This window comes from Temnothorax americanus, unplaced genomic scaffold (genome assembly GCF_048541705.1).
Source record: "Temnothorax americanus isolate GAGA-0224 unplaced genomic scaffold, ASM4854170v1 Scaffold2, whole genome shotgun sequence".
In the NCBI taxonomy this organism is placed as follows: Eukaryota; Metazoa; Arthropoda; class Insecta; order Hymenoptera; family Formicidae; genus Temnothorax; species Temnothorax americanus.
Genome location: NW_027509338.1, coordinates 9,836,409 through 9,856,907, shown reverse-complemented (window position 1 = coordinate 9,856,907; position 20,499 = coordinate 9,836,409). Strand labels below are relative to the sequence as shown.

Here is a 20,499-nt window from a genome sequence, read left to right as displayed (position 1 = left end):
CCCAGGAGTCCCACACCGCTCGGCTATTCCGGTACCAGAGGAGTGTGTCTCCTCGCAGTAGCTCCGGCAACCCTAACAGGAGCTGGTCTCCGGAGTATCCGTATCCCTGGCGTAATTCCTCCACTCGTTCTAGGAACGCGAGTGGGTCTTTTCCGTCGAAGTGACATCCCCACTTCCGGATTTGATCCATGACCTTGGCCGGGTCGGGCGTAGTGGAGTCTATGCTCCGGCACTCGTCATCCATCGTAATTTTTCGGTCGTCTTCCCTTGCGGGGTATTCGTACTCCGGGTTAGCGATCACGAAATCACGGAGTCTGGCTCGGAGGGTGTCGAGTGTGCCGCTAGGGTCGATCCCTAGTCTCTCTAACTCGGCCGTTACCTCGGCCTTTGATAGCCGATTGATCCAACTCGTCATGGGCTAGGCGGAGAGAACGAACCAGTGTCTCACGGATCAGGTCCCTGTTCGGGCGCCATGTAACGTTCGCGTTTTCTCGCTCGGAATTCGCTCGCCAGGCCAGGGTGAGAAAACGTGGAGACACTGGTCCGTTTCACATGAAGCTATTTATTCACACTATTTACAGTACATTTTGATGGAGGGCGTGAGTGTCAGTGTGTGTGTGTGTCGCTCCGCTGAGCCGCAGTGTACGTGTACCGGGTTGATGCGCGGTCGGACGGACTCGCGGACAGGCGCGGAGGCACGGTTGCCTTGCGGATTCGCGGGTAGGCAGGTCGGTCAGGAGCTCAGTCGGGGGCGCCCAACTGAGCGGCCCGTACACCGGGAGCGCCCGGCTTGAAGACGGGAGCGCCCGTCTTCCGTACGGCGGAGGGGGTCGGGAGCGCCCGACCCAGAGGCAGGAAAGGGCAGGTAATGCCAACCGGGAGCACCCAGCTGGGGAGGCCCGTACCCTGGGAGCGCCCAGGTGAGAACGGGAGCACCCGTTCTCTGTACGGAGGAAGTCGTTGGGAGCGCCCAACGTGGTGAAGCGGTCTCGGAGAGAGGTCGTGTCGGGAACAGGAGTCGGACAGGACTGGTGACTCGAGTCGGCTCGAGTCCCCTATTTATACCCCGAGTGCGGTCGGTGGGGGCTGTCCCACCACTGGGGCTGCCCCACCGCTCGGTTGCCCCCCCGCTTGGGCCCAGGAGCGCACGCTGAACATGTGCTTAGTGGCCGCCAGGGCCGTAGTGCTAGTGACGAATACGCGTATCGTCACAATTTAGTAATATTGTAGTAATGTTGCTGCAATATATTGTTGAAATATAATACTTAAAGTAGCAAAATAATGTCAAATGACATTTTAATGACATCTTATTGACGTCATTAAGACGTTATTAAGGTATGACACAATCATACGTATTGCACAGATAATATATACCAGTTAAAGAATTTTGGACTGAAAAAAGAAAAATCTAAATAAAAAAATGTGATGGAATCAAAAGAGACTGACTTGTACTTTTGGGGAATAAAATAAAAGTGATTAAGATAAATTTCATAAGTAGTATTTAATTTTATAACTTGTTATTTGTTTTGTAATAATAAAAGGTAATTGTATATACGATTAATTTTTAATTAAAAGCCAGTAAGTAAATTGATAATAAAATAAATATATAAAATTTAAAATTTATATTTCTTGTATAATCAATATTAAACTTTTGAAATTACGAGTTTGTCACACGGATAAACAGAACGTTTCTGTGTGCGTAAGTGGAGGGAAGAACGCTAGTGTGTGTGGCTATGGGCTTGGTCGCAGCACCGACCCCCACCATTCCCGGTCTTCTCTCGCTGTCTCTTGCATGGCTCCGTGGGACCACGCAATCACGTAGTACGACACCGCACAGAAACAATCGTTTTAATTTCAGGTAATTTTTCTTTATTTAATAAATATTGTTCACACACAAATATTTTTAAGAGTATTTTTGTATAATTATTACTAATATGTACATTGTACATATATATTTGGCGATTTGTCGTTAAATCCAAAAATAGAGATTACGTGGCATGGTCTGCAAAAACCACGTTAATATCATAAAAATAGGTGCGTTCAGCCGATACTCCGCTAGCCTAGCAATCGTGAGCAGTCGCTCGTTTTCGCTCGTTTCCTCTCCTTTGACTCAATGGATTAAAAGGAGAGGAAACGAGCGAAAACGAGCGACTGCTCACGATTGCTAGGCTAGCGGAGTATCGGCTGAACGCACCCAATCATTTCAATAACCATCTTAAAATACATATATTTGCCTTTGTAACCTTATTGAACGAGTCTCTAATGAAATTATTTATTAACGGCTTCATACTTAAATCTTGATGCTAACTTAACCTCAAAATTTTTAACAGTTTAATCTAACTGAAGCCCTCAGTTAGAGATACGGGATAGAAATATGCCGATCCCAAATCTCTTAAAAAGCAGTTTAATCATTAATTAAGTGCTTTAACCATGATTATTTAACCATTTACGTGATTTTATAATAATTATTGTTCTTATGCTATATGTTACAGTATTGCTTTCCATCAGTGGATGTTCATGCAGTCCAGAGCAGCACCAAGCAGTTTGATAGAAGAGCAAAAGATTTATTTATTAGATATGTAAGTAAGAAAAAGTTAAATTTGATATAAACCATACTTTCCAATATTAATCGTCAATACTGAAAATCCAAAGTATACGTGTAACATCAACTACAGATTTTCAGTATATAGATAGTGAATATCACAATACAGATTCATACTTAACCTACTTTTATGTTTAAAATATATAATTGTAAATAATAATTACTGTTTTTGTATTATGTTGCAGTGTTACGTTGCTTTCCATCAGTGGAAGTTCACGCAGAGCAGCACCAAGCAGTTTGATTTCTATCAAACTCTTGTGAGCGACAGCTTCATTTATTAGATACATAAGTAAGAAAAATTTAAACTTGGTATAAACTGCGTTCCAATATTTTAATATACAGTACTGAAAATCTAAAGTGTATGTATAACATTAACCATAGATTTTCAGTATAGACAGTGAATATCGGAACACGTCATACTTAACCCCGTACTCTTATGTTTTAATATGTAATTATGTATGAAATAAACAGGGTGATTTTTATTTTGTGTGCCAATCATCTCCGCTATAATTATCTCAGAAAGTATTGATTTATTGGACAAATGTTTCAGATAAAAGTTGGAGAGTTCAAGGAGGACCAATAGACAATTTTATTAGATTTTGAACCCGAGACCTGTGTTAAGCCTAATAGGATCCAAGTTAAATTATATAAATAGAAACCCCTTTTTTATGGTATTATCTTTTTTTATTAATTAATATGAACAATTTTTTTCTGAAACATTTTTTTATTTGCCTTATACTTTTTGAGATATTCAAGGAAAACTTAGTATTTTTTTCAATATTTAGCTTACAATAGATGTTTGTCAATAAATGTTCGTCGGAGTGAAAAGTGGTACAGGACTTTTGACTTGATTTGGTTTTAAGAATATACTGTTGCAATAGTATTCTAATTTCTTTAAATAATTGTGTACACACATGAAAGCTTCAAGAAAATGTATACACAAATATTTAAAAAAATTAGGGTATTATTGCAATAGCATATTCTTGAGACCACATCAAGTCAAAAAGTCTTGTATCATTTTCCCCTCCAACAAGCATTTATCAAGATATATGTAAGCTAAATATATTAAAAAAATTACCAAATTTTTCTTGAATATCTCAAAAAGTATAAGGCAAATAAAAAGTGTTTCAGACAAAAGTTGTTTATATTAATTAGTAGAAAAAGATAATGTAATAAAAAATAGGAGTTTTTATTTAAAAAATTTGACTTGGACCCTACTGGGCTCAACATGGGTTCCAGACTCAAAATCTAATAAGATCATTCATTATTCCTCTATAAATCCTCCAACTTTTATCTGAAACATTTTTCCAATAAACCAATACTTTCTGAGATAATTAGTGAAGATAATTAGCATACAAAATAAAACTCACCTTGTATAATTAGATATAAATAATAATTACAGTTTTTGTGTTGTTATAGTGTTATTCTTTATCAGTGGAAATTCATACAGTGCAGAGTAGCATGGAGCAGTTTTAAAGAAGAAAAAGATAGAAAAATAATTTCAATATTATTTTCTTAATATTGTATGTAATATATATATATATATTATTAAAAATAACAATTTGATAAAATTTAATAATATTTTTTATGGGCGCTACTACTTTTGCCGAGCGGTATTCTACCTTAGTCAGCTAGGCTTATTCTAACTTATTCAGCTACTGGTGCGTGAGTAGGAGTTGGCCCAAAGATTGTGAATCGCAAGAGGTAGCAAGGAAGATGACACAGATTTGCATTTAACGATTGATATATATTTACACTATATACAACTGTGAATGTGTCAGTGTTTGTAATGTTATTTGCTTAAGAATGATTCTGCTTCCTGTCGGTTTGGTCTGCGTGGCCGCGTTTCTTCCTTCCTTCCTTGGGCTGGTTTCTGTGAAAGTCAAAGGCGACCGAGCGCCGTGGTTGGCCAGGCGACTTGCGCCTCGTAGGCGACTAACGCCGTGTGCGGGCGACTCGCGCCGAGGAAGCGGCTAGCGCTGTAGGCGACCGGCGCCGAGGAAGCGACTCGCGCCGTAAAGGCGACCGGCGCCGAGGAAGCGGCTAGCGCTGTAGGCGACCGGCACCGAGGAAGCGACTCGCGCTGTAAAGGCGACCGGCGCCGAGGAAGCGGCTAGCGCTGTGTAGGCGGCCAGCGCCGAGGAGCAGGCGTCTTGCGCCGTGTAAGCGACTAGCGCTGTATAGGCTTTAGCGTCCGAGCGCTCTGTGCCTTCGGCGACTCGCGCCGGGAAGAATCTGCTCGAGCCCGTAGAGGGTCTCCCTTTATACTCGTTGGTGCAAAAATTAGAACTCGCGAAGCTGCCCCGGCAATGCGACGCCTCGCGGCGTTGCTGCAAACTGCCGGTATTGCAGGCATCTCGCAGGGATGTATTATTGGTGGCGTAGACCGCCACATCACCCCCTTCGTTGTTTTGAAGTCGGGATTTGAAAACGTACTGTTTTTCGTGACACTCTGCCACTCCGCGTTGTAGTTTCCTTAAGTGGAATGTCTGTTGGAGTGTCCTGTGCTGGCTGATGTGTCTCCCGAGGTTTGTCGCTTGATTCTTGATCAGTCATTATGTAAGCAGACTTAAGGCGGTCGATAGTTACGTGGACGGTCTTGCCGTTAATCCGTAACTTGTAGACCTTCTCGCCTTTGCTGAGGACTTCGTAAGGGCCGTCAAAAGTGGGTTGCAGCGGCCGCGTTGGTGCGTCGTGCCTGAGAAACACGTGTGTTGCGTCTGTCAGGTCTTTGTGCTGGAAGATAGCAGGCGAACCGTGTCTTTTGATTGGCTGTGGCCGTAGACTTTCCATCGTCTTTCTGAGCTTTAGTAAGAAGTCGCTTGTTTCGTTCGGTTGAGTAGTTTCTTGCAGAAACTTTCCCGGAAGTCTCATAGTTTCTCCGTATACAAGTTCCGTTAGAGTTGCGTGGAGATCTTCCTTAACTGCTGCTCGGATGCCCATCATGACGACAGGTAATACTTCCGTCCAAGCTTCGGTTTCGTGGCATTTGATGGCCGTTTTAATTTGACGGTGCAAACGTTCGACCATGCCGTTAGCTACGGGGTGATAGGCTGTTGTATGTATGTGCGTGGTGCCTGTTAACCTAGTAAGCTGACGAAACAGGTCGGCCTCAAATTGCCTTCCCTGGTCCGTAGTGACCCGCGTAGGTGTACCAAATCTTGCGATCCAGTGATTGAAGAGATTCTGGGCTACTGTCTCTGCGGATATGTCTGCCACCGGTATAGCTTCAGGCCATTTGGTAAACCGGTCAATGATTGCAAGGCAGTATCTGAAGCCTTTCGAGATAGGTAGAGACCCAACGAGGTTCATGTGTAATATGTTCGAACTGTTTGGTAGGGCCAATAAATTGTCCTAAAGGCGATTTGTGGTGCCTGTGGACTTTTGCTTTTTGGCACGCGAGACATGCTCTAGCCCATTCTTGGCAGTCGGCCTTAATGCGTGGCCAGACATACCTCTGTGCGACTACCTTTGCCGTCGCTCTGGTTCCTGGATGTAATAGACTGTGCAGTGATTGAAACACTTGTCTCCTGTACTCTTTTGTAACGAAGGGACGTGCTATTGCGGTTAATGTGTCACAATACAATGCTGCATTCGTTCCAGGGATTGATACCTTTGTCAATCTCAGTGAAGAGTTCCCTTTTAAGATGTTTTCCACCTCGGTATCCTCCTCTTGAGCTTGTGATAGTTTTTCTAGGTTGATTGCGGACTGAATCTCCTCTACTCGTGAGAGGGTATCAGCGACTATGTTGTCTTTACCCGCGATATGACGTATATCGGTAGTAAACTGCCCGATGTATTGTAAATGTCGTGGCTGCCTAGGAGAGCTGTGGAGTGGATCTTGTCGAAAGGCGTATGTGATCGACTTATGATCGGTGAACACCGTGAAGATCTTTCCTTCTAGCATGTGCCGGTAGTGTTTAATAGCGGCGTAGATTGCTAGAAGCTCTCTATCGTAGGGGCTATACTTTTGCTTGGCCGGATTCAGCTTTTTACTGAAGAAGACTAATGGCTGCCATTCTGTTCCGTCCCGCTGTTGAATAACTGCTCCGATGGCTGTATCGGAAGCGTCGGTTGTGAGAGTGATGTCTGCCTCTGGCTTTGGGTGTGCCAGCTGAGTCGCGCGAGACAGACTGTCCTTACAGTTTGCGAAGGCTGCTTCCAGTTCTGCGTTCCATGTTATGGGAACCTTCTTTTTGGTTTTGGTACCGCTGAGTAAGCCGTTTAAAATTGACTGGTCCTTAGCGGCCTTTGGAATAAATCTGCGATAAAAATTGAGAGTCCCCAGAAACCGTCGAAGCTGTTGAATGTTCTCAGGTTTGGGAAACTCCTTGATCGCTGCTATTCTTTCTGGCGAAGGTTGAGTGCCGTTCTCTGAAACCTCGTAACCAAGGAAAAGAACCTTTGACTTTCCGAAAACGCATTTAGAGGGGTTGAGTAAAATGCCGTACTTCTGAAGTCGTTCGAAGAGTATGCGCAAATGCTTCTTGTGTTGTTCCTCGTTCTCTGATGCGATGAGAATGTCGTCAATATACGCATAGGAAAAATCCAAGTAGCTTGTGATTTCGTGAATGAAGCGTTGGAAAGTTTGTGCGGCATTGCGTAACCCGAATGGCATGTAAAGGTATTCGAAGAGTCCGAAAGGAGTTGTTATAGCCGTTTTTGGAATATCCTCCGGGTTGACGGGTATTTGATTGTATGCTCACACTAAATCAATTGTCGAGAAGATTTTCTTTCCGTGCAAGTTTTGCGAGAAGTCTTCAATATGAGGGATCGGGTACTGATCCGGTTCTGTTCTAGCGTTAACTCCCCTGTAATCTCCGCAAGATCTACAGGAGTCGCCTTTCTTCGGTACCATATGTAATGGTGATGACCATGGGCTTTTCGATACTCGAATGATCCCTTCTTGGAGTAAAATATCGAATTCGGCCTTGGCCGCCTTGAGTTTGTCAGGGGCTAACCGGCGAGGACGGCTTGCAACTGGTGGGCCATCCGTGGTTTTGATGTGATGGAGCGTGCTATGTTTTACCGTATGTCTCTTAGCAGTAGCCTGTAAGATATCAGGAAATTCTGCCAAGATTCTGTGGTATTCGTCTTCGATAGCCAACACTCTGATAGATTCTACTGCCCCTTTTTCTGATGTGCCGTGTTTGCGCAAATATGTTTTACCATCGAGCAGAGTGCCTTTCTGTAGGTCTGGCAGGATATGGTAATAAGCGAGGAAGTCGGCTCCAATGATGGGCTGCGTAACGTTGGCGATAATGAAACGCCATGGAAATGCGCGTTGTAACCCAATTTCCGGCTGCAGTGTAATTGTGCCGTAAGTAGTGATTGTTGAGCCGTTTGCTGCATAGAGTTTATAAGATGTTGGCGTGGTGTGTCCTGCTACCATTGAGCGAGGGTATACACTTACATCCGACCCTGTGTCTATCAGGAACCGTCTCTTAGTGTCTTGGCACGTAACGATTAGGCGGCGAGAGCTTGGGGCGGGTCTACTGGCCGCCATCAGTGACTGCCCTAGTCTTTTTCCGATTTATATGTACATATGGTTGTGTGCACTTTCTTGCTTTCTCACCAAATCGATTGTGGTAATAGCAGTGCTTATCATTCTTATCGTCCTTATCCTCTGCGTTTTTACCGCGGTTGCGGCTCTGCCCTGCTAAAAATGACCGATTGAATCCGATTAAAAATTTTGAATCTGCATGCATCTGGATTCTTGATCCGGAAATCACGGATTTATAACGATTACACCGACTGAAGACGATTGAAACGGATTGGTATTCAAGGATGTAATTTTAATCGGATTTTATCGATTTGAATTGTTATGATTTTATAACAATTACACTGATTGAAAACGATTGGAACGGATTGGTATTCAAAGATGTAATTTCAATCGGTTCTTATCGGTTTAATCCGATATGATAAAAAAATTATTTATTTTAAAATTTTATTACTATTTTTTAACTAAATTTGTTTCTTAAGATGCAGTCTATGATTATAAATATTTTCTCGTATTTGAAAAACACTTACCTTGGTGGGATTCGAACTCGGGACCTCTGCATCGTGAGCCAACTGCCTTATGTGGTAGACTACTTCTTAATTTGATGTAAGCGTTATATGTATATAGTCTACATATATTACAACCCCAGCGCAAATATATAATTTTTCAAAAATCATCTTAAAAAAACAAATTCAGTTTAAAAAGAGTAATAAATTGAATTGGATATATAATATAATAGAATTTTTTAATGTCGGGTGAATGTCAAAAACCAGTGCTGGATCATTATGAAATTTTGTGTTCGTAAATATATTCGTAAATAATCGGGGCCTTATGTTATGTAAGGCCATCTCTAACAAATTTCTACACGGAAACAACTAAACACGCGGAAAGCGGGAAGAGGGAAGGCGATTTCACTTCAAGTTCAGTGAAGTTTGGAGTGACAACTTCACTCTAACGACTTCACTTTAAAAATCAGAGTGAAACTCTGATTTTACCTTAGAGTAAATAAATTTACTCTATTGGAGCGAATATTCACTCTTTTTGAGTGAACTGGTCAGTAACTCCATGATTAGTTATATAACGATTAAACCGATTGGAAACGATTGAAACGGATTCGTACTCAAGGATGTAATTGCACTCGTTTTCTATCGGTTTGAATCAGTCTTAGTCAATCGTTTAAATTGTTATTATGATTTCGTGAACCCTGAAATCACAAAATTATAATGATTTAAACGGATTGACTGACCGATTCAAACTGATAGAATCCGTGAATTTCGGATATATAAACAGGATTATTTACTACCTTATTATAATTCCATTCTTCATTTATTACAATGTGCAGTATTTATTTAACCCTTTGAGAAAACACCTGTTTTTTCATTCACGGAGAACACTCTGGGTCAATCTGACCCTACATACATACTTTGATCGTCCACCATTTTAAATTGACGAGTGCGATTAGCTTGAAAAAATTCCCAGATGTACTTGTAACATTGTTAAATCAATTGATATAAATAAAAAGTGTGATTGGAATTATTTACATATTTTAAAAAATTCAAAAGTAATTAAAATAATTTGTTTTTTTTTTAAATTTTTTAAAATATGTAAATAATTCCAACGGCACTTTTTATTTATATCAATTGATTTAACAATGTGTTCCAAGTACATCTGGGAATTTTTTCAAGCTGATCGCACTCGTCAATTTAAAATGGTGGACGATCAAAGTGTGTGTGTAGGGTCAGATTGACTCAATGTGTTCTTTTGAAGAAAAAGAAAAGTTTTTTTACAAAAAAAATTTTATTTTTTTGTTTAATATTTTTGGCTAAAATGTTTTCTGGCAAAAAAAAAAAAGGGTCAAATTAACCCTGTGTGTTCTCGAAGGGTTAAATAAAAACATTTTACAGTTTTGCAAATATAGAACTCATGATTTTATCAAAAAAAAATCCTGTAGTAAGAACTCTATTACGTAAAAATTATGTGTTATATACAATTTTAATGATTAAAGCAGATTTAATCTGATTCACATAGCTACTTTCCCCAATTTAAATAAATTAAGCGCAGATACGATTAAAACCGATTGAGTAGAATTCAGATGAATCCGGAAATATCACATTAAATCCGATTCCGGTGTTGTATTAAAATTTCACAATTGATGCGGATTCAATACGATTCATGTGGTCACTTTATTCACCTGATTAAAATGGATTGGCATTAATACGATTGAATCCGATTCAGTCGGATTCAGATGAATTCGGAAATATCGCATTAAATCCGATTTCGGTGTTGTATTAAAATTTTACGATTGATGCGGATTCAACACGATTCATGTGCTCATTTTATTCATCCGATTAAAATGGATGTGCATTAATACGATTGAAACTGATAACGACGGATTCAGATCAATCCAGAAATGCCGAATTAAAAACGATTCCGATTGATTTGTTATTAGAACCGATTCACTTCCAATCGGGCATCCGATTAACCGGATTGAAAATGCATTCATTCCGATTCAATTTCACCAAATTTAATACGGAACCAATCGGATTTAATCGGTCATTTTCAGCAGGGTGACTACGGCTTCGACTTCGATTACGGCCTTTCCAATTTTTATGTTGCCTCAAGTTGTTTCTCGAGAGGCGTGTAGTAAGTGTGGCCACTTGCTCAGTCAGAGTCTGGATTCTTGCTTCCAGGGACTTTTTATTCGCTGGCGTAGCTGTTGCAGCTACCACAGCCTTGCTCGTCATCTCGTGGATGCGATCGGCCTGTTCGGCTACGCTGTTGAGCGGGTCATCCGTCCGGGTAGCGAGAACCATCTGCATTTGTGTAGAAAGTCGTCCTAGCCATAGTGTTCGTAGAAGAGAGTTGGGTACATTCTCACCCGCTAAAGTTCGGAGATGTCGTAAGAATTGAGATGGCTTGCGATCTCCTAATTCCTCGAGCTCCAAGAGTTGTCGTGTCCGCTGCTGCTGCGAGACGGACATATGCTGTATGAGCGCTCTTTTTACAGTCTCATATTTGTTAGCCTCTGGGGGCTGTGTGACTACGTCTTTAATGTCTTTGATCTGACGGGAGTCTAGTTGAGACAGAGCGTAGGAGTATTTCGTCGAGTCTTGGGTGATGCCGCTGATGGTGAATTGCGTTTTCAGCTGTGCGAACCATAGCTCAGGCTCATCTCCCCAAAACGGAGGTATGCGTACAGCGAGTCTGCTGACGCTTTCCTCGACGATCTGTATTGATTTATTGGAATCGTTCATGTTGCTACCTCGCTTTGCGATCACGTCGGGGTCACCAATTTTATGGGCGCTACTACTTTTGCCGAGCGGTATTCTACCTTAGTCAGCTATGCTTATTCTAACTTATTCAGCTACTGGTGCGTGAGTAGGAGTTGGCCCAAAGATTGTGAATCGCAAGGGGTAGCAAGAAAGATGACACAGATTTGCATTTAACGATTGATATATATTTACACTATATACAACTGTGAATGTGTCAGTGTTTGTAATGTTATTTGCTTGAGAATGATTCTGCCTCCTGTCGGTTTAGTCTGCGTGGCCGCGTTTCTTCCTTCCTTCTTTGGGCTGGTTTCTGTGAAAGTCGATGGCGACCGAGCGCCGTGGTTGGCCAGGCGACTAGCGCCGTGTGCGGGCGACTCGCGCCGAGGAAGCGGCTAGCGCTGTAGGCGACCGGCGCCGTGTAAGCGACTCGCGCTGTATAGGCTTTAGCGTCCGAGCGCTCTGTGCCTTCGGCGACTCGCGCCGGGAAGAATCTGCTCGAGCTCGTAGGGGGTCTCCCTTTATACTCGTTGGTGCAAAACTTAGAACTCGCGAAGCTGCCCCGGCGATGCAACGCCTCGCGGCGTTGCTGCGAACTGCCGGTATTGCAGGTATCGCGCAGGGATGTATTATTGGTGGCGTAGACCGCCACAATATTCATTAAAATGTTTTAATTTTTAGCAATATTAAATAAATATTATCTAATATTACACAAATAATATTATTGCGTTTACAATATCAATATTATTTTAAAATTGTATGTAACAAAAATATTAAAAATAATTTAATAAAATTTAATAAAAATTATTAAAATGGTTTTTTTAATTCCTAGCAATATTATACAAATATCACGCAAATATTATAGTAATTTTACCGTAATATTACTGATATATTGCAGTAATATTACCGCAATATTACTGAAATAAATATCAGTAATATTACTGATATTCATTTTCGCGGACATTTTAATATTACTGAGATATCTCACAATCAGTAATATTACTGCAATATTTCTGATACATTTTATTGTAATATTGCAATCGAAAAATAATATTGCTGCAATATTTCTGCAATATTATGTGCTGTGTGGGTTATTTGTGCCAGAACTAAAGATGAACTTGTTCTCACTTGGCTGTGCGCTGGACAAAGGTTATAAAATTTGTTCAGATAACTTAAAATGTGAGCTCATAAATAAAATCGGAAAAGTATGCGCTATTGCAAAACGGCAAGGTAAGCTATACAAAATGATCTTTAAGTCAAGTCAAGATAACGGCGGTAAATCAGAACGTGAAGTCCAAAGTTTTGCAAACTGTCAAGTAGCAATAGAGTCGTTAACAGATTGGCATTTGAAACTTGCGCATCAAAATTTTGAACATATCCGAAAAGTTCTAATGCGGAATAATGTAAAGTTTAAGGAAGAAGAGTCTCAACCGATGTGTAAGGATTGCATAGTAGGCAAACAACACAGGAGTACGTATCCAATGAGTGAGTCAAGAGCATCGAGGACATGTGAGCTGATTCACGGAGATGTATGCGGACCTATGGAAACAACATCCTTAGGAGGTGCGAGGTATTTTTTATTGCTAAAGAATGATTATTCAAGTTATAGACAGGCCTATCTTATCAAACATAAGTCAGAAGTTAAACAGAAAATCGCAAGCTTTATAAAAATGGCTGAAAATACTACTGGGAATAAAGTAAAAGTGTTGCGCATGGATAACGGACTCGAATTTATGAATAGAGATATACAACGACTGTTAGAGGAAAATGGCATTTGTCACCAGCGATCTGTGATATACACTCCACAACAAAATGGGCGTGCTGAACGTGAAATGAGAACCATCGTGGAAGCAGCAAGAACGATGCTTCATAGCAGGAATATGTCAAAAGTTTTATGGGCTGAAGCGGTGAATACGGCGGTGTTTACTTTAAATAGAACGGGATCAAGTCCAGGAAATACAAAATCTCCGTTTGAGTTATGGCATTCTAAGAAGGTGGATATGGATATATTCAGAATCTTTGGATCAAGAGTAGCGGCACACATACCTAAGGAGAAAAGACTGAAACTAGACGCAAAAAGCAAAGAGGGAATCTTCATAGGTTACAGCGAGAATACAAAAGGTTATAGAGTTTTCTTTCCTCAAAATAAGAAGGTCGAGGTTTTGAAAGATATAATATTTCTACCGGAAGAAAGTAAACCATCGAGGGAAATGAAAAATGTCCTGACTGAAGAAGAAGATGAGGAAGCTGTAAAAGAGAATATCGAAAGAAGAAGCGAAGATGAACTACATGAAGATGAAGGTTCAGAAGCAGACAACATAGAGGAAGATAGAGAAACAACAGTCGAAGACAGTTTCAACGACAACTACGAATCATGCAATGAAGATGAAGAATCAACGCAAGGGTATAACTTGAGAAACAGAAACAGATTAAAGAAGCCTTCAACATATGAAGATTTTGAATTGAATTACGCGTCTGTAGCGGAGGAAGACGAACCTCAAACATATGATGAAGCAATGGCTAGCAGAGAATCAAAACAGTGGAAAAGGGCGATAAAGACTGAAATCGAAGCTTTAGAAGAAAACAACACTTGGATTGTGGTAGAGAAACCGAATAACTGTGAACTTATTGATTGTAAATAAGTGTTTAAGAAAAAGCGGAATGAGAAAGGAGACGTTGTAAAGTATAAGGCCCGATTGGTAGCGAGAGGTTTTAAACAAAAGAATGTATTACTTTCGGAGGTATGCAGTCCGGTCGCGAAATTATCAACTGTTAGAGTCTTCTTAGCGGTTTGGAATCACCTAAATGTATCTGTAGTTCAAATGGACGTCTGTAATGCTTTCTTACATGGGAAAATTGATAACGACGTATATATAGTGTTACCAAGGTTTTAATTTATCAAATAATAAGGTATGTAAACTGTTGAAGACATTATACGGGCTAAGGGGATCACCAAAAGGTTGGAATGACAAATTCCATGATGTGTAACGCTACCGCGTTCGTCGTTAAATACCGCGCCGTTATCAAGTGCAAAGGCATTTCCTGTAAATATACCGCGTCCGCTTATATGTAATACGTCTATGTAATATACCGAGCCCGTCGAGTAACGATACCGCGTTTGTCATCAAGTGCATCCGCACTACCTCATCGTTGTATATATCGCGTCAGTTCGGGCATATAATTAAACTGTGAATAAAACTACTGCATGTCTCACTAAATTGATTATTGTCTCTGGGCCTGTCATCGGACTCCTGATCCCGCACACCAGTCCGCGTTCGATAAAGTCAGGCCGTTACATGGCGCCCGAACAGGGACCGTTTTGATCCGCTCCGAGAGACAGTAATCAAGAGACAGCATGCCGAAATCGTGGATATATAAATTGGCGAAAAGCCAGCTGAGCGCGGAGCTCGCCAAGCTCGAGCTGGACACCGACGGCTCGGTTGACGAGATGCGCCAACGCCTGAGCGCGTATATAACCAGGCACCCGGGAACGGTGCCGTCCACCGTCGCGGGGGATGACCCGCCGCAGGATACACCCCTGATCTCCGTGCACCCGCCCGAAAACCTACGCATACCGACGATCGACACACGCCCACCGCTATCGCCGAACGTGGCTTTTCACACGCCGCCGGTAATGACGACGCCGTTCGTACCCTTTCGCCCGACCGCGAACGACCGGCCTAGCGATCGAGACCCCCGCCCAGGTCATGGATCAGATACGGAAATGGGGGTGCCACTCCGACGGGAAAGACCCGGTGACCTTCCTCGAGCGGCTCGAGGAGCTGAAAGATGCCTATAGTTATTCCGGCGCGCAGTTACTTATGGGGCTACCCGAACTACTCCGGGGCGACGCGCTTCTCTGGTGCAGGAACAACCGCCCCAACTGGCAGGGGTGGGAGGACTTCTGCGCCGACTTTCGCGAATATTACCTGCCGCGCCGGTATCGCGCCACGCTGGTCCGCGAAATCCAAACACGCTTGCAGAAACCGGACGAGCCATACCGGAAATTCGCGACCGAAATGCTCACGATGATGCGGAGGGCCACCGGATTCGCGGAAGACGACCAAGTCGAGGCGTTGTACAATAACATGCATCCGCGGTACCAGATGTATATTCGCCGCGATACGGTGACCGTACTCGGGTACGAGATATTCTGCGCCTGGCGGAAGAGTTCGAACACATCGAGGAACAGACGCGCGCCCGCCAAGTCATCACGCCGAAACCCGCGGTCGCCGCCGCAGCTTACGACCGTCGCGAATGCTGCTGGCGGTGCAAGCAGCGGGGCCACACCCGTTTTGATTGCCGACGACCGCCGCGCCGGTTCTGCTCGCAGTGCGGCCGGGATGGCGTTTTTACCAAAGATTGCGACCCGCCGCCGGGAAATGCCGCTCGGGCCGGGGAAGAAGCGGCTGTCCCCCGGTCCTCCGAATAGTATACAAACCGCGCCCGTTCCTAACCGTCATGGTAGCCAAACAGCCCGTCGACGCCCTGCTAGATACCGGATCCGAGGCATCGTTCGTAAACGCACGCACCGCCGATAGGCTCGCCCGTGACTTTCCGATCCGACCGGTCGACGAGCGCGTGTACCTCGCCGACGGGTCAAGCACCACCGTTCTGGGCTTGATCACGTTTCCCGTAACGATACAAGGGAGGATGTTCTGGCACAAATTTCAAATCATGCCAACGCTCGAGTACGACCTGCTCATCGGCGTCGACTTATGGATGAAATTGGACTTCGCCATACCGTCCCCGACCGCACCGAGCACGGAGACGCGGACCGCCGCCGTAGAGAACCTACCCGAGGGGGGCGCGCAGCCGGAGGACGAACGCCTCCGCCGTTTTTTGGCCGACGAACTGGCGAAATTCGAAGCCGTGCGAGGCCCCACCGACCGTGCCGAGCACGTTATCCGCGTAAAGACCGACCGTCCGATTAAGCAACGGTATCGGCCGCGCAACCCCGCGATGCAAGCGATCATCGACGCCGAAGTCGACAAAATGCTTCGCGACGGGATCATCGAACCCTCGCACAGCGCCTGGAGCTCGCCAGTCGTCATCGTGCGGAAAAAAGACGGCAAACCGCGGTTTTGCATCGATTTTCGCCAAGTAAACGACGTGACCGAAAAGGACGCCTACCCGATACCTCAGATCACCGCGACCCTCGATAAACTCCGGGGGGCCCGATACCTGACGACTCTTGACCTAAAAAACGGGTACTGGCAGGTGCCGCTTTCACCGGAAAGCCGGCCCGTAACCGCTTTTACCGTCCCGGGAAAAGGCTTAATGCAATTCACCGTAATGCCGTTCGGGTTGCACTCGGCGCCAGCCACGTTTCAGCGCTTGCTCGACACCGTGTTAGGCCCCGAGCTAGAGCCACGCGTGTTCGTCTACCTGGATGACATCGTCATCATCAGCGAGACATTCGAGGAACACCTGAGGATTATGCGCGAAGTGTTCCGCCGGCTCCGCGAAGCCAGCCTGCGGATCAACCCCGAAAAGTGCCGGTTCTGCGTCAACCGAATTAAATATCTCGGCCACATCATCGACCGCGACAGTATTCGAACCGACCTCGAAAAGGTCAGCGCCGTCGCGAACTGGCTCGCCCCGCAAAACGTCCGTCAAGTCCGGCAGTTTCTGGGGATCGCGTCCTGGTACCGCCGGTTCGTCAAGGACTTCGCAACCCTCGCCGCACCGCTCACCGCGTTGACCCGCAAGCAGGCGCGGTGGACCTGGGGGGAAACCGAACGGGCCGCGTTCGAGACGCTGCAAGGGGTTCTGACGACCGCTCCGGTGCTCGCTTGCCCCGACTTCACGCGCCAATTTTACCTGCAGACCGATGCCAGCACCACCGGCCTCGGGGCCGTGCTGACGCAGTATTTTCCCGAGGGAGAGCGCGTGATCGCGTACGCCAGCCGCACTCTGAATAACGCCGAGCGAAATTACAGCGCCACCGAATTAGAGTGTCTCGCGGTGATCTGGGGCATCAGGAGAATGCGCGGGTACCTCGAAGGATACCGATTCACGGTGATCACGGATCACCAATCCTTAAAATGGCTGCAAAAGATAGAATCACCGTCCGGCCGACTGGGGAGGTGGGCGTTCAAATTGCAACAATTCGATTTCGACGTCAAGTACCGTAAAGGGACCCTCAACAAGGTGGCCGACGCGCTGTCACGGCAACCCGAAAGCCTCGGCATCTCCGCACCGAAATGCCCGTGGTACACGCGTATGTGGCACACGACCGAAGCCACTCCGCACGAAGTACCTGACTTCCGAATCGATCACGGACGGCTGTGGAAACACGTGCTCCACAGCCTGGACTTTAAAGACACTCCGGCGGGCGAACAGTGGAAGGAGTGTGTCCCGAAGGACCAGCGCGCCGCGATCCTCGAACGGTACCACGACGCACCCACCGCCGGCCACCTGGGAATCGCTAAGACGATCGCGAGAGTCGCGCTCCGCTATTACTGGCCCGGCATGTTCCGCGATATCGCCCGTTACGTAAGGGAATGCCCGACATGCCTGGCGCACAAAGTCGCGCAGGAGAAACCGGCCGGCCAGTTACATCCGACCACCCTCGATCACCCGTGGCAGCAGGTCACCATTGACCTCGTCGGTCCGCTCCCGCGATCCGCCGCCGGCCATGTTTGGCTCTTAAATATGCAAGACCGCTTTACGAAATGGGTCGAACTCCGCCCGCTGCGGCGAGCCACCGCGCCGGCCATCGTAAAGGCTATCACGGAAGCCATTATCCTCCGCCATGGATGCCCGGACGAAATCCTGTCGGATAATGGCACCCAGTTGAAATCGCAACAACTCGCAAAGTTGCTAGACGAGTGCGGGATTCGTCACCGATTCACGCCGGCATACGCGCCCCACTGCAACCCGGTGGAGCGCACAAATCGCGTAATTAAAACGATGATTGCACAATACGCAAAGAGGCACAAAACCTGGGACGAAAACCTACCCGAGCTCCAGTTCGCGTACAACACCGCGACGCACGACGCGACCGGCTACACGCCCGCATACCTAAACCACGGCCGCGAATTACGGCGCCCCGGGGAAAACGCGCCGCGCGACGCTCCGATTCCGCCGTCGATACTCCACCGCCACCTGACCGAGGCATACGGACTCGTAAAAATCCAGTTGGAGCGCGCGTTTCAGCACCAGGAGAAGCATTACAACCTCTGCCGCCGAGAATGGAGACCGAGAATTGGGGAATGGGTATGGAAGCGGGACCGCCCGTTGTCCAACAAAAGCGCGGCGTTTAACGCGAAGCTCGCGCCAAAATTTATCGGCCCGCTAGAGATTCGCCGCATCATCTCGCCGGTCATTGTGGATCTCCGTAGCCGCTTGGGAAAGTGGTACCGGCACGTACACGTGCAAGATTTAAAACGCGCCCCGGCCGATATACCACCCGCCGTGCCTGATCCGGACCTGGAGGGGGGGAACGCGCTCGCACCGGCCGTTACCGCCGTTCAAACGAACCCCGCCGGAAAGCGTGCGTCCACACGTCAACGCCGACGAACCGAATATTGTTACGCGACGACGACCTACCCCGACCTAAACAGTTGCCGGAAAACAAAAACAAGCGCAATGAGCCCCGACGCGACGGCGGAAGAGAGCGCCGATCGTCAGAATATCAAGAGACATGACGGACGAAACACCGGCAGCCGCTCACGACATTCTAACCGAAATCGCCAAGATCCTCGGCGAAGACGAAGAGTACGACCCGGCCAACCCCGGGATCGACCGAGGATGGGCCACCGTGTACAGGGGCGAGCCCGACACGGGGCCACCACCGCCGCCAGCCGGGCCGACTCAGCCGAGGGCCGTGCCACGGGTTGGCACGGTCATCCAACGGTCGGACGCAGCCAACAGGGCCAAGCAAGCCTGGCTGCTGGCCACACCGCCGCCACCACCATGACGACCACGACCGCTGAGCGAGGCCCCCCGATGCCCACGGCCAACCCTGCAGCCGGCACGGGTAATGGGACCGTTGCCGCCACCGCCGATCCCAATCCAAGTCGAGCCCGGGGTAATCGTCGAAGTACCCCACTTCGCATGCCACGTCGCCCGGCAGTACAAGCCCACGCTCGGGCATCGACGATGGCACATCCGCTTTAACGGAGATGGCTCCGTACGGTGGATAAAAGAAAAGTCGCGGGGAAAACCAGCCTGAGGCCAACCGACCATCCAGCCGACGCCTCCGACCAGCCGAGTGAGATGGCGAGCGATATGCCTCTAGTTTCAGGCATTCCTAAGAGGGGGGGTGGTGTAACGATGCACCCCGTGCGCTATACATCATTCCCGGCTAACGACCGCCGGATGCCGCCCGACCGACGACCAGTCGGGCGAAGACCAGGGCGCGGTGAGCCCACATTTTTAATGTAATTTCAAACGCACCGTGTGCGCGGGCCCAGCGCGGCACCCGTGCCTTCCGACGAGCGACGACGGCAGCCGAGCCGCCCCGAGGACGAGCGCGGCGCCGCGCCGCCCCACCACAGCGCGACGATCGGCGCTCCTCGCGAACCCGCCGCGCCGGGCAGATATATAAACCGGCGAGAAAGCGAGACTTCGTCGAAAAGCTCCGCTTCTTCCAGACGAAACCTATCCCGACTCCTAGGGAACACACCAAACGAGGTCCGGTGCTCCGAGTCTCGACTGAGAGCTCTCAGGTGTTCCCGCACTCCTTCGAACCTAACCCCGAAGGCACGGTTACGCGGGGTCGAGCGCGCTCGGCCTAGCAACGAGGGCTCTCGCTGCCGCCGCCTCGGGGCCGGGGCTCCGAAAATCTTCCTACGCTACGCGGTCCCGCACGCATATCATCGCGATACCGCGACATCCGCGAGCCTCCAGGCATTATACCGCGTTCGCCGCTAAATACCGCGCCGTTATCAAGTGCAAAGGCACTTCCTGTAAATATACCGCGTCCGCCTATATGTAATATACCGAGCCCGTGGAATACGTCTATGTAACGCTACCGTGTTCGTCGTTAAATACCGCGCCGTTATCAAGTGCAAAGGCACTTCCTGTAAATATACCGCGTCCGCCTATATGTAATACGTCTATGTAATATACCAAGCCCGTGGGATACGTCTATGTAACGCTACCGCGTTCGTCGTTAAATA

General features: G+C 46.7%; 2 protein-coding genes and 1 long non-coding RNA gene across 3 annotated transcripts in view; 1 reads left to right on the top strand and 2 right to left on the bottom strand.

Moving 5' to 3' along the window:
* Nucleotides 1-20,499, bottom strand: part of LOC143896840 (uncharacterized) — a 48,464-nt gene that overhangs the window by 7,004 nt on the left and 20,961 nt on the right. The gene's annotated exons all lie outside the window — the stretch shown is intronic.
* Nucleotides 1,572-4,173, top strand: LOC143896843 (uncharacterized). Its single transcript, XR_013256774.1, has 4 exons — nucleotides 1,572-1,858; nucleotides 2,493-2,579; nucleotides 2,788-2,891; nucleotides 4,022-4,173. It is a non-coding gene; the product is annotated as an uncharacterized LOC143896843 (long non-coding RNA).
* On the bottom strand, nucleotides 9,733-11,380 carry LOC143896842 (uncharacterized). The gene has a single exon (XM_077404936.1). It carries the CDS (start codon nucleotides 11,354-11,356, stop codon nucleotides 10,559-10,561), a length of 798 nt encoding a protein of 265 aa, XP_077261062.1. The 5' UTR covers nucleotides 11,357-11,380; the 3' UTR covers nucleotides 9,733-10,558.